This window comes from Pocillopora verrucosa, chromosome 13, assembly GCF_036669915.1.
Source record: "Pocillopora verrucosa isolate sample1 chromosome 13, ASM3666991v2, whole genome shotgun sequence".
Taxonomy (NCBI): domain Eukaryota; kingdom Metazoa; phylum Cnidaria; class Anthozoa; order Scleractinia; family Pocilloporidae; genus Pocillopora; species Pocillopora verrucosa.
Genome location: NC_089324.1, coordinates 2,861,005 through 2,880,651, shown reverse-complemented (window position 1 = coordinate 2,880,651; position 19,647 = coordinate 2,861,005). Strand labels below are relative to the sequence as shown.

General features: G+C 39.4%; 1 protein-coding gene across 5 annotated transcripts in view; it reads right to left on the bottom strand.

Annotated features, from left to right (window-relative positions):
• LOC131779517 (centrosomal protein of 128 kDa) overlaps positions 1–19,647 on the bottom strand; it is a 21,752-nt gene extending 2,105 nt beyond the window's left edge. Inside the window, exons 1-38 of one of the 5 annotated variants that reach the window (XM_059096078.2) lie at positions 19,437–19,647; positions 16,656–17,039; positions 16,439–16,531; positions 16,033–16,104; positions 15,694–15,785; positions 15,159–15,226; positions 15,019–15,049; positions 14,830–14,899; positions 14,631–14,717; positions 13,328–13,393; positions 12,921–12,998; positions 12,255–12,313; positions 11,538–11,655; positions 11,164–11,238; positions 10,381–10,590; positions 9,432–9,721; positions 8,280–8,570; positions 7,951–8,023; positions 7,528–7,611; positions 6,962–7,048; positions 6,825–6,884; positions 6,632–6,718; positions 6,174–6,271; positions 5,801–5,867; positions 5,661–5,689; positions 5,436–5,505; positions 5,010–5,087; positions 4,716–4,775; positions 4,426–4,521; positions 4,035–4,131; positions 3,474–3,523; positions 3,346–3,381; positions 2,409–2,486; positions 1,884–1,927; positions 1,650–1,719; positions 1,198–1,242; positions 716–795; positions 128–204 (exon numbers count right to left, since the gene is read on the bottom strand). In XM_059096078.2, the coding sequence (XP_058952061.2) occupies positions 128–204; positions 716–795; positions 1,198–1,242; positions 1,650–1,719; positions 1,884–1,927; positions 2,409–2,486; positions 3,346–3,381; positions 3,474–3,523; positions 4,035–4,131; positions 4,426–4,521; positions 4,716–4,775; positions 5,010–5,087; positions 5,436–5,505; positions 5,661–5,689; positions 5,801–5,867; positions 6,174–6,271; positions 6,632–6,718; positions 6,825–6,884; positions 6,962–7,048; positions 7,528–7,611; positions 7,951–8,023; positions 8,280–8,570; positions 9,432–9,721; positions 10,381–10,590; positions 11,164–11,238; positions 11,538–11,655; positions 12,255–12,313; positions 12,921–12,998; positions 13,328–13,393; positions 14,631–14,717; positions 14,830–14,899; positions 15,019–15,049; positions 15,159–15,226; positions 15,694–15,785; positions 16,033–16,104; positions 16,439–16,531; positions 16,656–16,964 (3,475 nt within the window). In that variant the 5' untranslated portion in view covers positions 16,965–17,039; positions 19,437–19,647. The remainder of the gene's footprint in view (positions 1–127; positions 205–715; positions 796–1,197; positions 1,243–1,649; positions 1,720–1,883; positions 1,928–2,408; positions 2,487–3,345; positions 3,382–3,473; positions 3,524–4,034; positions 4,132–4,425; positions 4,522–4,715; positions 4,776–5,009; positions 5,088–5,435; positions 5,506–5,660; positions 5,690–5,800; positions 5,868–6,173; positions 6,272–6,631; positions 6,719–6,824; positions 6,885–6,961; positions 7,049–7,527; positions 7,612–7,950; positions 8,024–8,279; positions 8,571–9,431; positions 9,722–10,380; positions 10,591–11,163; positions 11,239–11,537; positions 11,656–12,254; positions 12,314–12,920; positions 12,999–13,327; positions 13,394–14,630; positions 14,718–14,829; positions 14,900–15,018; positions 15,050–15,158; positions 15,227–15,693; positions 15,786–16,032; positions 16,105–16,438; positions 16,532–16,655; positions 17,040–19,436) is intronic. The other 4 variants (XM_066160302.1, XM_066160301.1, XM_066160303.1 and 1 more) reach the window with 4 other exon arrangements.

The following is a 19,647-nucleotide window of genomic DNA, read 5'->3' as shown; positions in this document are numbered from 1 at the left end:
TTCATTTAAACGAGCGCGTTACACGTAATTGTAATCAAAGCCGATCGAAGTTAAACGCGTCCACTGTACTTCCCAACAATTAGACAGTTCAGTTATGGGAATAAAACGCTCCAACAGGTTAACTTACTTTCATAGACGGTGGAAATGGTGTTCTCTGACGATGGAGACCACTCAGGAATTGTGCTACTTTTACTTGTGGAAGGTCTACAAAAAAAATTGTCAATAATGAATATCATAGCAATCATTCTTGACTAAGCGTTGGATATATGGCTTCTCTGCATCTTCTGCGTGTGTGGAGCATTGCGCTCCAAAACAAAACTGCGAAAAAGATTATTCAAAAGTGAACTTGTTCTACGCACCAACAAACTCCCCCCTCCCTTCTCTACTGGGTGTGCGATCCTGTGTACCCTTGCAATCTCTAGATCTAAACATCAATTCTCGGTAGTCTGACATCACTTTCTCATAATTTTAGTTGTTAAATCAAACCAAAGTCCAACTTGATGATTTTCTCACTTCTCATCACCGTTCTGCTTGAAAATGTACTGATAACGTAAGAAGAAGTTCTTTATGGGTAGCTCTTGGGACTCATAGGGTCTAAGGATATCTGGGGCTTATTTAGTCGGCTTGCGACTTTCTATCAAAGTATATCGGCCGAATAGCGGGGCTTGTACGAAATTCAAGAGTACGAATATTATTTTGAACACCCATTCCCTACCTGAGGTTGGTTGGGGGTGTGTCTGGAAACTGATGAAGTCGCCGCTGTTTTGCTTTTGGACTTGAAATGCGATCCAAACTCTGCAAAAGAGAAAAAAGAAGGGTTAAGTCGACATTGGAGCCAAGTGCCTCATTCAGACGCAGTTTATCACAGTATCTGTAGTATAAAGCGACCAGAAGGATTGCTACTTCCCCCAGGTAGAATGGCAAATTCCCTCCCCACCCCTCCCCCCCTCCCCGCCGACTCCCCTGTAACCATTCGTACTCCCGGGTGGGGTGGAGTGGCGCATTGTTAGAGTAATGTGTCTTGCCCAGGAACACAATCCAATGATGTGGACAGGTCTTGAGGCCTCTCGAACCAGGCCCCAGCGCGCTAAACGTGGGGCCACCTCGTCTCTCTAAACTCTGCGGAAAGGGAGGAATGAATGAAAGTGCCTTTAAAAACTAATTCACAAATGCGGTTACCGAGGCCTATTCACCTACCTCTAACAATTTCGTGGACAAATTACTGGCGTCCAGACTCTCTTGCTGTGAAGGGTAATAAAACACACGTTCAGTTGGATTCAATAATCTTCTTTTAAGTTATTCAACATAAATTCCGGTGTCAACGAGATGAAAACCTAACCATCATCCAAAGAATTAAGTAGCCTAAATTTGTACAATCACAGGAAAAAAAATAGCAAGAGATGGGATGAAAGTAAAGCTATTGGCGACAAAACTTTTATGTTATTCCAGAGTTTTGCAACTTCAAACTACTTTGTCAACAATTTTTGCCGCTGCTTGTGGCCTTGATCAATACATAAACCACAGGCACGATTGAAATATTTTTCGCAAAAACAATTTAAAAGTTTTAATAAATTCTTCTTGCTTTCGAAGCAAAAATACTTCATATTCACAATTACACAACGTAGATCAGTCACATGACCATCACCAACCCTATAGTCTTCCGCCATTGACTTCGCTCCTTGAAGTTCTCGTCGAATACTTCCAACTCTTTCTTTATATCTGGTAGGAAAAATAAACTTGAGCTGATCAACTTGTTGCTGCAACTAATGCGAAAGAAAAATTAAATGGGGCGATGCTGCGAAACATTGTAATTTGCACACACTTATTGGGTATCTAACAAGCTCCCTTAAAAAATAATACGCTGACAAAAATGTGTAGCTCACCTGACATACTTGTCGTGAAGTTTGTCTCGTTCTCTCTGTTCGCCCTGAAAAAAAAAAAAAAAAAAAGGAAAAAGAGTATTAAAGTTAAGAAACCTTTAAAAAGGGGTCGCATCGATGCCATTCTTAGGGGAGGGAGGAGCTTCCTGTCTCCCAACATGATGCCATAGCTTTGAATCCTGCCGAGGTCTGAGACTTACGCTCCTAACGCACACTTCGTGCGATTGTGTGTCGTTAAAACAAACGGCCGAAAAAAGAACAAAGAAAAGTATCACGAGGACCCAATGAGGACACAGGAATAGAAAATGCATACTAACTTGAGTGTTGGAAAACGCACATGACCAACTCGTGACTCCTTTTAGTTTTAATCTCATTGGTTGCCACGAGAATGAGGAGAGGAGAGGAAGAGGATGAGGCAAGATTTCTGGACCAATCAAAGGGCGACGTAGATCACAACCAATGCAGTCCTAGATTACTGTCCACGCTCGATTAAAAGTTTATCTATTTAATAGTTTTCTGAAAACCTACCCGTAACCCTTCAAATTCCTCTATGACCTTTTGACGATCATCCAAAGCTTCCGCCGTAGCGTGCAGCGCTCGCGTGCTCTGCAGATAGAACCACAAACACCTCGTCTATAAAACTATACGCGATTCCAACAACTCTTGGACTCAGAACACAGAAAAAGGAATCCTTCTCAACCCTTAAAGGGTTGAGAAGGATTCCTTTTTCTGTGTTCTAATAAATAAATAAATAAATAAAATAATAAGTAAATAAATTAGTACTCTTAAAATTTCACTTTTCCCTGACTTTTTTCAAAGATGTAAATTTTCCCTGACTCAAAGTGAAATTCCCTGACTTTTCCCTGACCTTGAAGAATTTTTTTTTTCCCTGACTATTTCCTGACCTGTGGCAACCATGCCTTTTACAGCCTAACATCAGTATACACATTCTCGATAATGTTCTCTATACATTTCCATGGGAAATGAGAGGGAGAATATGTTTCACGATCAAGAGCTTCTTAAGTTTATGATCATTCCCTTTGCTCTTGTAACCTAACTGTTTGAATCACGGGCGACAGTGATAAGAGAAATTCAGTTAGATTCTGGTCACTCTGAGCGCTTCAAAAGTAAAAGCCTTTATACAGGCCCAAGTGGCCCATGGGGCTGGTGCTTAACTCCGGTTTTCTTAGCATGAAGCAGCTAGGAGTATTGCTACTCCCCACTGGATGGGATGCTAGTCCATCGCAGGGTTACCCCTAGCACATTTGCTGGTACCCATTTGTACACCTGGGTGAAGAGGAGCATTGTGAGAATTAAGTGTCTTGCCTAAGAACACAACACAATGACCCCGGCCAGGGCTCGAACCCAGACCACCCGATCCAGAGTCAAGCGCACTAACCATGAGGCCACCGCGCCTCCACACTGAGCGCTTAAAGCTATAGGTAAACTTGCACTACGTTCTTACCGTCTCAAGATGCGTGGTCAGTTGAGTTATTCTGTCCTAAGAATGACGAGATAAAAACATAATTGAGGATATGCACTTGTCTAAAAAAAAACTCATATTACTATCAGAAGTAGACAAGAAAATATTACCTGAAGAGTTTTGATGTTGTCGTTGTTCTGTTTATTTTTGGATTCCAATCCTACATGAATAAGAATACATTTAAAATTTCGGTAGAGAATTCGACATTTACATTAACAAAGTGCAAGAAGCGTGAATCTGAATGTTCTGTTGGTGAGGTGGCGACATGTCGCCGACAACTGATAATACTGTTGCCTTTAACCCTTTAACTCGCAACATCCAGTTAGTAATTCTCCCTACTGACTACCACAGAGATCCCTGTAAATAAGACAGGAGAATTTGGCTTTATATCAAGATAACATCCTCAAGCGGATGAGCTTGTCTGTTCTCATCACCTGTTTGCGGGGTGATGTACAGAAATCATGGGGAGAAGTTACAGTTTAATCACATACGGGAGTTTAAAGTTCAAAGGGAAGGGATAGTCACAATAGCGGCTCCAGGAGAAAGGTCCGGGGGTCCCTCTCCCTCCGATCATGCTAACGAAAATAAATGTTAAAAATTGCATCGTGGAACAAAGAAATCTGAGTCTTCCACGAGAAATCGAACCACATCACGTTTCTTGCTTCGTTTACCTTTCTTTTGAGCTGCAAGTTCATCAAGAAGCATGCTCTGTTTGTCAAGTTCTGATATAAAGTATTCTTTATCCTCATCCGCCTTTAGGACAACATCCTAGAAAACACAAGCAATATAATATTTTTTTCCAAGTCCAAGACGACCCAGATGTCACACTATAGTTCAATTTACAGTCGTACTTAAGTCGCCAAACCAAGAAGAAATAGGACTTAAGTTGAATTTGTTGCCATTTAAACTTTGCTTCTTTTGATAAGAAATTCACTTAGGCTAACTTATTCCACGTCTCTATGTAATAGGATACCCCAAACCCCGCTTTCATAAAAGAGAGGCCTGGTTACAGGTCACGAGAGATAAGAATGGTCTATCCACGTGCTCAGACGTATTACTAACCCGTATTCTCTTGTGGCTCCACTCAGCTTGTTCCTTAAGTCTCCGCTCCGACAGCAAGCGAGCCTTCAGCTCTTCAGAGAGCCATCGAAATTTACCCTTTAAAACAAATAAAAGCCAAATTTCAGCTAAGAAGAAGGCAAAGACTGCAAGTGAACAAGGGCAGATACAATTTTGCGGATCCAAGGGGTCAACCTTTAATTCAGAAGACAAATTTTTTTTTTCCCGCGGTTGATCGCTTATCAACCACCTTCCCTGGAAAACAAGATTAAAGTAAAAAGAATTGTACTCACTATCATCTCAGCAATCCAGTTTTGGGAATTATTTCTTATGCTTCCACTTGAGAAGAGAGACTGGAAACAAATAACTTTGGTCAGAAACAATCAGAAGAATTGTTCGCATCCATTCAGTCCTGTTGGGGTCTAGTTTCATTCGCTCTCCTCTCGTCAGAATTTCTGACTGATTGATGTATGACATTGATTGACTAACGGACAGACTGACCGACTTACTAACGAACTGTCTGTCTGCCTGACTTATTAACTAAGACTTAATGACCGACCGATCAACTGAAAAATTGAAGCACTCACCGGAAGAGGCATGTCCGAGTCCCTGCAAACTTGCTCAATAACTCGATCCAGCTGGTCATCCAACTTTTGCAGTCCAGACTACGACGAGACACACACACACACACACACACACACACACAAAAAAAAATTAAAAAAATTTCAAAATTCTCGGTTCCTAATTGCCATCCATTCTCCGTCCTAAGCCAACTTTTTTTCCTTCTTGGTTTATCATTTTCTCTTCCCTTGTTCTTCCTTATTGAGTTCATACTTTGTGGTCATTTACAATCCATTTTAATTTTTTCCCTTCTTAGACTTCAGTGCTCGTTCCCCACTACTGTCCTGTTTGTGTTTTTATATCCTATCGAGCCACTATTTTGGGATCCAAATCGAGCTGAAGTTAGTCCTGCACTGAATATAAACACAAAAAGTACAAAATGAAATAAGAACCTGTTGTTCCTCTGCAGCTTTCTCCAGCGCGTACTGATTACGTCGCAAGGCATCCTCTAACTGAGTAATCCTTCAAAGGCAAGAAAAAGAGAAATGATACTATCAAACGCTGAAAAAGAGCTTACAATTGTAATGTTGGCATGTAACGCATAATGAACGTCAGTTTCTAGTTACTCAACCCTCTCTCACAAGAAATCCAACAAAAAGTGAACAATTCAAACAAACCTGCTCTGGTGTACTTCAATTTTCTCTTTCTGCAGAAAATCAATGGAAAAATAGACAGGTTGAAAACAAAGAAAGACGAAACATATTGCACAAATATGCAAAAATTTCAAAGTGAAAACGTTATTGTTTAATTTACAAACCAAGTTCTCCGTTTCTTCTTTGCCCTGTTCTAAGCGAACTTTCAACTTGGAATTCTCCTCTGTTGCTCTGATTGGTGACAAAATCACAATTACTGAACCAAAATGAGTCAAAGTTTGGGCAAAACATAGCGTTGAAAGGGTCAAATTAAAATGCAACAGCTATTCGAGGTGTGCTCGTCCAAGGGTCACTTCATTTTTTTTTTGGTCGCAAGATCTGCGTTTGGTAAAAGGAGCTGATCTGTCTGATGTTGAACTGCTGAATAAGAACTTACCAAAACAACCGAACGCGCAGAAATGGAAAGGTGATGGAAAACTTGTACCTGTAAGACTCTCATATGCCCAAGTTTTAAGTCAAATTATTGTGAATACTTACACATTAAGTTCAGTGTTAATTTTCTCCATTTCCTCCCTATCTTTTTCTTGGCGTTTTCGTAAGGCTTTTATAGTTGACTTTTCATCCGCAAGTTGAATCTGTGTGAAAAGCCATACATGACAGTTGTTGAAAGTCACCTCAGAGGCTTCTTTTAGTAGCGCAATGTAAAAGCATTATGGCACGATTTAAGGACGTAAATAAAATTGTTGGTTAATCCTATCCCTTTTGGGCTCGATCTCTGAGTAAAAAGGAGACCTTCAAATGTCCCTCCTCAACCATTAACATTTTCTTTTAACGGTTGGCCATTTCCGTTTACGTATCCAGCATAAGCATTTGTACATGTTTTTGTGTCTGTGAAAAGGTATTTCTCTTTGTATATTTAAACCCTTCCTTAGATATCTGCCAAATGTAAACCGTGGACCCAATCGATGAAATTGAGTCTGTCCAAACCGCATTACCTTCATATCCGCAATTTGATCTTCTACTTCACCTCTCTCTTTATTTGACTTTTTAGCGGCGTCTTGTAGAGCTTGTTCGTGATTAGCCTGGAAGATAATGGAAAACAGACAGGATGTTCTTCAAATAGAAGTCCAAAGTGTTCGTTAGTCTGCATGCTTCGCTAACTGCAGACAAAAAAGGATTGATACAAACCGTGAGGGCCTGGATTTGCTCCTCAAGCTCTCTCAACGCATTCGTATGGGCATCCCGTTCCTGACGAGAAACATTTTAGAATTTAGCATTTTATCATATTGGGATGGAAATGATTTTCACTTTGAATGATTACATACTTGTTGCAGCTGAGCGTAAAGCGAAGCAGCTTCCTCCTTCGTTGCTCTATCTTGCTGTCTGGCTTCTAAAATTCGTTGTTCATAATCCTGTATGATGTGAAAGGCAGGTGGTCAACAACCATCTGAGATCAGAGAGAGTCTAACCCAACCTTTCCCTCCCTGGAAGTGAGTTCCCGGCCGCACGAAGTACAAAGAGCTTTTCTTTTGAACTGGCATTGATAAATAATGCAGCTGCGTCTCTCAACATTCACCCAAACTCAGATGCATACAATTAAGAACTCTGGAGTTCGTCTCGTTGCTTCATTTCGCATTCAACATGCCGAATAGCAAGGTATCTGCAAAATTCTAAAGAAGCATCCTAAAAATTATATAAAACATCTCAGGAAAACCCAGGTAGGTATTCCGAAGACTAGTCCTTCTCAAAAGCTGACCCCCTCTTCCTAGAATAAACCAAATGGCCTTCACATCAGTAGCACGTCGAGGAATTTTTATTGAAATCTTGCAAGTTTTTCAATTTGGAGAATGAAATGGTCCTATAATCATTATTTCCAGTCCCCTCTCCTCACCTGTCGTTGTTCGGCTTCCTCTTGGAGCTTGGAAACCAACTTGGCGACTTTAGCCCGCAGTTCTTTGATTTCCCTCAGCTCTTTCTAAAATAAATTAGAGAAAAAGAATTGAAATAAATGGAGAGGAATCTCTTAAAACGATTATAAATCATTCTTTATAAAAGGCTTAAACACCTTGCAATCAAGAAGCAAAGGTCGGCTGACAACAACAAAGAAAAATTGTAAAAACAAAAGCGTTTACCCCATTTAACTCATTATTCAAATCGTAATTCAAACTTATCGTTGCCTGAAATGGTGGACGAAAGTAACAAAGTTTCCACCGATGAAGTAACGTAAGTACGTAAAGCCTCGAGAGAATGCAACAAAATAACACAAACAATTCAAGACACGCATTAAGAATGAAAATTTGAATTAATTAAATACCACTGGTTCTTGCGAATGAGCTGCAAGTCCTTGTTCCGCCTCTCTTTCCAGTTTCTTGCATTTAGAACGATACCTAAAACCAAGTTACGCCATTGATTGATAGAATGAAGTAGTACGGCGATAATATAACAAAAGTAAGATAAGGCCTGCGCTCAAGCCAAAGGACCCTCAAGTTGGAGCTTATCACGGTTACTGTAGCATAGAGTGATAAGAAGTACTGTTACTCCCCTTAGATGGGATCCCAGTTGATCACCGGTTGCTTGGACTTTCTTGTGTATGAGGCTCCGCTAGCGCGCTTTATATGCAAACGCTACCCTAAAAATACTTACTCTTTTATTGATTGCAGAGCTTTGTTCCTCAGCTCCGTTCTTTTCTTGTCGCTCTCCTTCAGCTGGTTCTCTTTGTCCTCCAGTTGTCCTTCCAGTTCCTGTACATCTTTATTCGCCTCCTTGAGTTTCTTGTTCACAGCCTCTAGCTCGTTCATATACCGTTTTTTTTGTTCTTCGCTCTCTTCATACTTGGTCAGCAGTTCCCGCATTTGGCTGAGTAACCTCTCCTGCTGCTCGTCCTTCCGATCCATGTCCTGGTGCAGATGTTCCAAGTTGTTCAACAGGTCGAATCTAGCAAAAATACAAAAGCTGGTAAGAATATATTCACTTAAGTTTCGAGCTCAGAGAATGTTTCTTCCAGAAAACACTTTGAAAGTGTAGTCTGTTCGTCCGGGTGAGTGTAGTCCTGAGAAGGACTGTTGTTGGTAGTGGTGACTGACGTTTCGACAACCTAAGCGGATGTCATCATCAGAGTCAAGTCGGGGTCAACTGATCACAGGCATTCACTTGACTATGATGATGACTTCTGCTCAGATTGTGGAAACATTAGCCACCACTACCGACAACAGTCCTTCTCAGGACTACACTCAACCGGACGATCAGAAAACACTATCACATGTCACCCCGCCCCCCTCCCCCAGGTTCAAACCATTGACCGTAAAAAAACACTTTCTTTCTTTAAGTTATTTGCACTTCACCATATTTTTTGGAAAACACAGAAGAATCGAGAAAGAGCCAACTGCTGCGTTACAGATCTGGCTAAGACAAAGTTGATATCAAAGGGGCATTCTCCTTACGGTCAGGGTACTTAAGTTCCCATTAAAATCAACACAGTGTAACCGCGTTGCCGGATATTATTGGAAACTTCCCCTTTGACATCAACTTTGTCATAGTCATATTCTGCCTCTTGGTTAGCAAGCTGGCCTTCTGGTCAAGAAGTTCGCGTTCCAGACCTGGCCGGGTCATTGTGCTGTAATGTTTATCAATATGCTCTAAGGACTTCTCTTCAACCAGGGTAAAGGTAACTGTCCAGGAAATCTTATGAAGTCTTGGTCTGTGATAAATTACCACCCCATCCACGGGATGCAGGTTTTATGCCCAAGATGCCGGGCTAAGGCTCAATAGCAGATTCAACCCTTTCAATTACTATACCTGTCCATATCCTCCCCTCCCCTGAAATTTCTTCCGGATGGGCCATCATAGAACGAATCCCCCAGATGATTCCTCCGATCCAGATCCCGCTCTAGCTCGAATCGGTCCAAGTTTCTTCTCATCTCAGACGCACTATCTCCACCAGGCCCCTCGGTCCGCCCCATGCTCCTCATTAATTGAGCTGCCGCTGAAGGGGTTCTCCCCAATGATTGACGTCTGTGTGCAGCGCCTCTGGTCATTCTCGACACCTGTTGCATAACTTCATCTTTTTCTCGCTCGGACTTCGCAACCTGAAAACAGCAAAATAAACATTGATGAACTTTCCCTGCTGGAGATAAAGTTTCATTGACCAAATAAATTCAAAATATCATGAACACTGGCAGCCGCCTGCGTCTCCTGCCAACTCTTCAAAGGGCCAAGTTGACGTTTATGCCTTTCAACTATACAGTAAAGGCTGACAATCTTTCCCTTAACTCTTCTCCAGTCACAAGTATAAATTGATATAGCAATCTTTCGTGGAAACTAGCATCGAAACCAGTAGGAGTATCTGTAATGCTAGCCGCCACGCAAACCGGAATAAGCCAGGAGCGTAGGGGAAGTCTTGGCTATGAATTTCCTTAAGTCTCTCGTTAAGTAGTTTGCAACTATGCTCTTTCTCGGAATCAAAGGGCTCTCAACTGTGAGACGAGGGCCAGAAATTGGCGTACATAGCACTCGAAAAGATTTATTTCATGCAGATTCTTTGGATTCGCGCGTTTTCACCACCTGAAATAAACAAAAATTATCCCCCATAGGAAGGAAGGTGGGGCAGTTCATGAGCGCTCCTGGACCCCGGTTTGCTACGCCCCTGTATGCTGTGACCGGAATCATCCCTAAGCTCCTTCTATGATATAGCGCACGACACCATGGCAGCATCGCATGACAAATTTTAATTCAATCTTCTCCACACCTGTCCTCTAAGAGATTCAAGTTGTTCCACGAGACGATCGCGGTCTCCTTGTCCTTCCTCCATCTGTCGATTCAAACCTTCCAACCGATTCTGAAGTCTTTTCCGAGTCGACTCGTTGTCCTCTAGTTTCGCTTGGGCCTCTTCGAGTTTCCTCGACAATTCGGTCTTTTCAGTTTCTGAGCGTGAAAACTGTTGACGTAATTGCTCTGCCTTTAGAACGAATTAAAGATGTCGAATAAATATTTGGCCACGTATTTAAAAAAACAGCGAAAAGGTGACAAATCTTTGGATAAGAAGCACGCTATTTCTTCTAACACAAAGAAACCATAGTGTTTTCTGATGGAGTTCCGTAAAACCAAAAACAAAGTTAACAAAATAGCCTACCAGAACAAAAAGTAAATGTTAGAAGGAATTAATGGGATGTAAATAGGAACAAGCACGCTGCCTGAAGCGCAGGAAAACGCAGATGGCCAAGCTACGATTAGTTTTAGTTTTGTAACTGATTAGTCGAGAGGGTGGCTCTGGTATACCAAACTAATAACGAAACGTAATGAAGTAAAAACGACGCCATTTCTGATACAGTTTCGATACCCAATTGACAACTGCTCTGGTGGCTATCTTTTTACTGCACAAATGTAGAGATAACAATAGACATTTGAAAATGCGTTCAAAATTAACGAGGCATCCCAGCATTTAGGTGAGCTGTATGTTTGCGAGTTTTATTATGTATCTCCACCTCGCTTTCAGGATATTTCTTCATGAAAACGAGGTTGCTTTACGAACCTGATCTACCAGCGCGTTTTTTCCTCCTTCGCTCTGGTCCAGTCTTTTTGTGGCAGCTTCTAGCTCGGCCATGACCTAAAACACATCGTTGAGTTAAGTTAGGTACCACAAATGGTAAGTCTGTGCATGCGTGATGCAATCCTGAAAGGGTTTTTTTTACAATCTCCTTCCCAGAGATTTCTAGGTCAGTTTACAAAATAGAGGTCAATCGAGAGGGACCTTCCTTTCAGGCTTCCATGTTTGCAAGGATCTCGCAACAACATGATCAGTTGCGTGCCACAGGTTTCTCAACACTGGCCTCTAGGTTAGAGCAATCTGGCCAAGAAACTCCTAGGGACGAGGTTGGATTTTTAAAGTGTAAAACATAACTATACCTCTCGGCGTTCCCTCTCTGAGAGTTCCAGTCTCCCCGATAAATCTTCCAAACGTGAAGCAAGTAATCTCTTCTCTCTCTCGCTCTCCTCCAGGGCCCTGCGTTCAGACTCTAGCTCACTAATAAAAAAAACGATCAAGCAAAATTCTTTCATGACGTGCCAAAAAGAAGCGAGCCAGGGTCGGATAAGAGGAGGGCCATTGTAATTAATCAGGGAGGGGTGGAAGATAGGCGATATGGGGTAGGAGGAGGAACATTAATTGCAGGCTATTGTAAGCTGCAGCATTATTTTGTTTTGACAGTTAAGATTCGGGAAAGCTTCAGATAATTTCGCACAGATTTTTAATTCAAGTTTCGTGGCTCAAAGCTTTAGCTGTTTCATAAAGGTGATTTGGAAATGACCACGCGATGTGTCAAAAGTGGCGCGTGCGCAATATTGAGGACGCTTTCAAGTTACGATCAAGTGAAAGATCGCTGGGAAATCCCTGGAGACTAAAATTCACTACGACCAACGTTACTCTGTGAGTTGTCGCACTTTGCTAAAGCAATAAAAAAGAGAAGAAAACACGGCACACACAAATCACAAAAGGGGAACATCCATCGATATGATCTGATCTTCAGGTCAACGTTTTTTCACTCAAACCTAGTAATTAACCCCATCACAGCTGAGACTGAAACAGTAAGAAGACACGTTGGTACGAAGACAATTCACTGATACCTTGCCACCGTTCGGATTTCATCTCGCATCTTCGTGTCATTGGCTTCATCCAACAAACTCTGCAGAGATGCAACAAATCATATAAAACGTAAGAAAAAAGCTTTGCCAAAGTGGGCTTTGTCAGGAAAAGAAGAGAAGAGTTTTGAGTTGAATTTTAACAACAACAACAAAAGTTCAAGGAAAAATTTATTGATCAATTTTAAAAAAGGTTTACTTCACAAGTATTTCGTTTCAAAGAAAAAATAGAGGAAATCCCAGCATTTATTCTAGATATTTATTAAAATAAATTTTATATTTCCAATTTGTGTTTCAGTGACCAGAGTTCCTCGAGTAGCTATCAAAATTTTGCAACGACTCAAAAGCAAACCTTGTCAACATTTTAGGTAGCACTTTTCGAGCCTAACAAACATCCTCCTAGGCCAGGATCTATTGTTAAATAACCAGCTAGAAATTAAAGGTTCTTCAGGGAGCGAAAAAAAATGGATATTTTGGTTTAGGTAGGAATTTTTTTTTGTGTTAACTTTATCTCTAGAGAAAGCTTAATCGTAGCAATTAACAATTAGATTATTTTAAGACTTCAAGTCCTCATTTCACAAGAAGAAAACGAAAAGAGTTTTGCCTTTTTTCAGAGCAAAACAAGAATGTACGTATGAAGAAAGTAGTTACCCGAACATTTCTCAATTCACTGGCGAGTTGACCGACTTCCTGTTGTTTCTTCTCCCAAGATTCTCGCTCCGCTCGCATCTGGTGATCGCACACAGCAAAGAGAGAGAGAGAGACTGAAGATTGAAGAAAGCTCCCACACAAAAGACATGTCGGTGTATTCAGTGCAGTGGATAGAGACGCTGGGGTTTTTCTTAGCGCATAAATGGTTACGAATAAATTTTCATTATTGTTTATCAAATTCGAGGTCTTACATTCGGAGTCTAAACTTGGCTTCAGAAACTTTTGGCGAGTAATCGTGCAAGTGATAAAAGCCTATTTAGGTAAAATCAAAGTAAATGGGATATCGTTGCTAGTAAATACTTAACAGTGCATCTGAAGAAGTTCAGCAAGTGCGTAACTGTGTTTACCTCATGTTGAATTTCCTTGAGTCTATTTTCAATTTCATCTTGTTGCGATTTTTGATTTGCCTGCAACTGTGTAAAGCAATGAGATTCAGTCTCACTTTTGCGGTGTTCCATTTTCCCGCCATTCAGGAAACAGCTTGCCTTCAGATATAATACAACTTCAAATCCGTTTCAAAAAATAGTTTCAAACCTTCCGGGCCAATAAATCTTGTTTAAGCAATCAGTAAGTAAAAGGATTAGTTGTCAGTTGTAAGATTAGCACAGATTAAAACCAGAGTAGCTGGATTGTGAAACACCAGATTAACTCGTATCCTAGGTTAGCTGCAGTGAAATCGGCATCAACGTTAACCGCCCTAAACGACAACGTGGCTTTGACGCAGAATTGAAAATTATAGGTTAATTTATCGATCAAAATTTTACCAAAACTGAAAAAAGTAGTTTTCATTGCTTTGTTTTTATCCAGTTGCATCTTCAAATGCCACAGCTGATCAACCCTCAAAGAGCTAAAAGCCACAAGCATATTTATTACAGATTATTTTCATTCATTTGCTAGTTTTTAAACGAATTCAACAATACTCCAATCGCGAGTACAACTTGTAGACAACACTTTTTAACCAGTAGAAAAAAACCAGCAGCCACGGGAAATAAAAACCGTTCAACATCCTCAGCCGATGAACGAACTCAAGGGAATATTCGAAACGGGAGGCCGTCACTGCAGAATCAAATCGTTACATATATTTTGATTAACCGTTAATTGATTATATGTTAACGTGCAGATGTGCGTTAAATGTTGATTCCAATTTAATTAGGCATAAAATCAAAGCAATCATCCCACATAATCATTTTAATAGGAATTCGGTTAGAAATTAATTCAGTCTGTAATGTCGTTAGCGGCAAAATCAAATTATTCGTTAGAATTTTTCGTAACAGAGAGGCATTAAATTAATATGCTTAATTTTTAGACTGAGATAAAAATTGAACCAACTGGATGTTTTGATGTGGAATTCAATGCGGTAATTCATACTTACCTGCCTGCATCGTTACAGGCACGTGACATTAACTTTGTGGGTGTTCATTTGGGGGGGGTGGCAGTTTCGATAGAGTACGCGTGTACATGCGCGCGTGTATGGGCATGCGTGTGTGCGTTTGTTGGATGAACAAATTTTTGTGCTTCAGGTTGACTAAAATTTCTTCTGAGAACAATTTTATTTGGTAAAAATTTTAGAAAGGCATTAGGACGGGTAAATTAAATTTTCTGATTTCATGCTAGTGACAATCTTTATAATCTTCATAACAGCTGGCTAACCTGTTGTCTTAATGATTCTAGTTCTCGGTCTCTCTCTGAAGCTAATCTCTGGCTTTCTCGAAGGACGTCTCGCTCAGCATCCAGTCCCTACAGAGTCCAAAAAATCTTGTTATTAGGCTTACACTACCTTCAGTTTGAGAGAGACTGCAAAACACTTGTTCGGTAAGATAGAACAAAATTGATAAATAGATATAAAAACCTTAACAAGAACTTCAGCCTGACGTCTGCTTGCTTCTTCAGTTTCCCGCAGCTCATTAAGAAGCCTCTCCCTAATCAAAAATTAAAATGTGGAATTAACAGAGCACAACAGCAGTGCAAAAACGACATCTCTCTCAAGTACTTGGATTATAAGTGAGAGAGCAAAATTATCTCATTCAAATTGCTATACCTCTCTGCCAAATCTGCTCTGGAGACGACTTCTAGACAAAAAAGTAAACAAGTTTTTATGTGTAAATAAATGCAAGCAAGCAACAAAAATGGCGATTAGTAAGGAAATGATGACAAAGAAATAAACTTTACTGATATCACCTGATGTTCCACTGGGTCCTCGCTGGTCTCGCCTATTAGCACCGCTATAACTATAGTCACCACCAACCCTGTTTATGGACACCAAAAAAAAGAAAAAAAAACAGATTACAGAGATATCATAAACTTGAGAATGCCAATAATGTGGTACACTAGCGGTTGAAAACCCATTGTTCAGATTTCAGAGGTGTCCAGCTCTGACATCTTGAAGGCATTTTGAGGTATGCTGGGCTACCTTAATTTTTTTATTTCATTCATTTATTGGCAACTTTTGAGCAGGCTAGCCCAGTTCAGTAGCAGGCTGGTTTGAAAGGGAGCCTGTAATGGGGACCTTTTTTTTAATCATAAATAATCACTTTTTCTTGACAAAGAGGGAGGCTGCATTTATGCAAGAAACACCCCCTCTTTGTCACACCCTTGAAACTCACAAAAATTATTATGAGGTGAATGTAACATTATTTGTGAGACTGAGATACTGGTTTTTCTACTCCCTAATCAAGCCCAATAGGTGCACATCATTCCTGCTGATAAAACCCACCTTTCCCTCTCCTCCCTTTCCCTTTCAATTTCTCCAGTCAGGCGATTTTGTTCACTTTTTAGGTTTCTCACAGCCTCCCGCAGTTGGTCAACCTGTAAAGAGTATGAATGAAGAGAAGTGATCAGCATTTAATTTCTCCTTACAGTATCATCATTGAATCAAAAGTTTAAGTAATAGGAATAAAGGAAATGATCACCAATTTAAAAAGTTCCTGACTGTCAAACAAATTCTCCTTGTCAGTTCCATAGGGGTTGTAAAGAGAACAGTGTGGAGAATACAAGTGTTTATAGTAGGATGCAAAGGAATTATGATTAGAAACAGTGACACTAATTTACTTACATCTGATCGGACATCTTTGCCAAATCTCACTGAACCTCTTTTCCTTGCTGGTCTGCCATGTTCATCCTCAGACTGAGAAAAAGAATTTAAAATTCAAATTCAAAGAGTCAAATAAATCCATTTTGATCAAAGTTTTGAGAGTAAATTATTGAAGTACTGGACTTTTCTTTTCTTATGCCCCACTTCTTAGAGCACAGGGTGCCTACATCAATTTTTTTTTATCAATTTTTTAAAATTGGACTTCAATAAAAAGGATGGACTGCTCATAGTCTAAGGTAACCTGTGAAAGATTAGTATTCCACTCATGTGGAAAATTTAGCATTAGGCCTTGTTGCCTTACTGCTAAATTTTAAGTTTAAGGAACATAACCCAAAAAAGTTGTTTCAACCAAAAAAAAAAGTATTACCTGCGAAGATGAAGGAGTAGGAGGGAGTCTCCGTCTTCTTGAGATTCTTTCTCGTCTTAGAATATCAGCAGACTTTTCAAGCTCAGCTCTTAGCTACAGGTATAAAATACAAATTAAAATAAAAACCTTGCACATCAAAGTTATTGATTCAAACATCGATCAGTAAAAAAGTCCTGCATGAGATTAGCCAGTCAGATTACTGGGTGTGGGGGGTTACCTTTGCAATTTCTTCATCTTGTTCAACGTTTATATCCCTGTAGTGCTCTAACATGCGATCTGCTGTGGACAACACTTCTGTTGTGGCCTGAAGTGAAGCAGCAAGGTCCTCCACTTTCTCAGCTACCACTCCACCCCCAATCCTTGATCTTGAAGAAGAGGCATGGCGAGGAGGTGAGGGGGGTCGTGCATAAGGCCGACGCAAGTGGCTCACTCTGAGAGTGCTTCTTTTTGGAGGACGCATCGTTGGCGCTGCATCATAGCTTGCACTGTCATCAGTTTCATCCCAGGGACCTGTGCTTGTTGCCATCCATATACCGTTTAACTTACTTAAGGGTGCTGTCTTCCTGGACACAGCATGAGCAGTGGTGAGTCCGTTTAGTTCCTGATGGATGATTCAGACACAGACAAGGAGAATTTGTTAATGTGTGATGAGTCATTTATGGCTTTATTCCCCCACCACTTCAGATTCATCTTAAATTTACTCAGACTTCAGCAAGAATAGCGATGTATTTAAAGACAATGTACACTAAATTGAAAAATGACTATCAAAATTTAGCTTCTGATAAACAACTTATAAGTTAATAATGAATTCAGTTATTTGCCAGAGAGGTGAAACATCTTCCCAAATCTGTCATGATATGCAACTGTTTTCATATATTCTATAATCCAGTGTTTACTCACAGATCAGAGATATTACCTATAACAATTAATTCCTAAATTCTTCTTTTCTAAACAAAAAAAATAACCCTGTTTTAGTAAAGTAAATCAAAATGGAACAGAAAACTCTATTTGCTGTAGCTGTGATGGAACAATGTCTGTTCAAAAAGATTTTTAAAAAAATAACTTTTATTCCTTTTCTACACAGCCACTTATTGTGGAATACACAGTCTTTGTGGCTAAATTCTATCATTGGTTCAATTCTATACACTTTTGATTTATTTCCATTACCATACTTAAACCTAAATAAAACTGAAAGCACCACACATTTGAAATTAACCAACAGTTTTGGTCAACTACTTAATAATTTATCCCAAATTATCGACTGTCACAGATTATAACAAGCAGCATCAGGTTTTGTAAAAAAAGGGCGCCAGGCATACTTTCAGTTTTAAGATGACCCATTAACCAATTTAACAAGATCATATAAAAAATAATTATAAATCAAAATTCATTTTCAAACTCTTCTAATCCATATAGGATCATTACATTGACCTTCACATGAATAAAATAACAATAATTTATGCAGACTTGCTCACTGAGGTCATAGTTAATTTCCATTTAAATAGAGCATTATTCAAAATATGAATGCACACAATAGAAAAAAACTTTCATGTTTACTTTAAGATCACAAAAAAAGGATCACATTGATATCCATAGGACTCTGCTATTCAAAACCATTTAATCTCTACACATTAATGAAGGCCAAAATTCAAAACAAGATCTTGAAAATAAAACAAACAAAAGTGATTCATTAAATTCTAGATGCTAACAGTACAGAAAACTTAACAAAGAAGTGAATGTTTGTTTAGCATAAGATACCATGGATATGTTAAAGAAAAGATTTTGCATTGGAAACAGCTCACTCTTATTAGATTTACAATTCATAACAAGACCAGATAATTGTGAATTTGATCAAAATGAAAACCCATTAGTGCAATTTATGCCAAATTAATGATGCATTTTCTGTTCCAACTCAGTGATTTTTTTGTATCTTGATTGGTTGAGTAAAGTGGGGTTAGCCAGAAATAGTTTCTCAAAAAATAATTAACAGCATGTAACAGTCCGTTATTTTCCTCTGCTATCCCACAGGTAAAATATTTGAAATAACAATACCACTACATCTGTTCCCTTGCAAAGAATTTAACGTCTGTAAAATTGGATATTCATTATGATCTTCCCATTTACTGTTTAATGAATTAACATTGCATCAAAAACATTCCTCTATTGATTTAAGTTTCCTATCGTAATTTTCCAGCTGTTGATAGGGCATTAATGCAATTAATGACCAGAAAATTCGATCAATATCAGTATACAGATCTACATCTGGGGATCATCAACAATTTGGGAATCTTTGAGCTACAATTATTAAAATAATTGGATTTTTATGAGCTGAAATGTACTCCATTTTATCTACATTCAAAACTATTACTCTAATCAAGTTTTTAAACAGCGTTTATTCTTTTAAATTTTCGGAGAAAATCCTTCACTTTCGGGCCCTCCTATCGCTAAAATAAAGATTAATTTGTTTTTCTTCCCCTCTCAGAAGTAATTATAAACAACATCAAGAGAATTAGACAAAAATTTTGAATTTTCGGTGTCACATAGATTCCTTAAGTCACAGTATTCTGTTCTCATAGAACAGTAAACGACGGATTGAGCTAATTGTAGCGATAATATTTTTAGGTAATCACTTTCGACCTCTCATGGATATTAGCTCACTTCTCTGTGAAATATCTGTTATAGCTGTGATTAAATTGACTCAGTTACAGTGTTACTAAGTTTTGGCGAGGTAACGATAGCATTAGCACCTCGATGAATTGTCTAACTAACTATTTACACGTTTTACGACGCAAGTTTATAATCATGCCATCGATATCAAGTCAGATCACTGTTATAAATACGCACATCAGTTCCTAACATAGCTGGAAACATTCTATCTTAGCAAACGAGGAAAGGTTTTGCCCTCAGTACTCTCAATTTACACAGGTCGTTCGTTAAATGTCGAAATTAGTCATTTAATAAGTTTTAAACGGACAAACAACTTTGTGAAAACGCTTACCTTGCAAACGAAACACCGTATGTAAGAGAATTCATACGCCCTTTCTCGGAGAAAACAAACTAAACGTTGGCTTCCGAAGGCTCAGGATTCACTTTAACAGCCGTCAAATATCATGTTGCTATAAATTCCAGTGTCTTCAGTGACTAGGTCACTGGATTTACATATTTTTGTCGTATTTTTGTCCGTTACAAACAATAGCACCAGAGTTGAA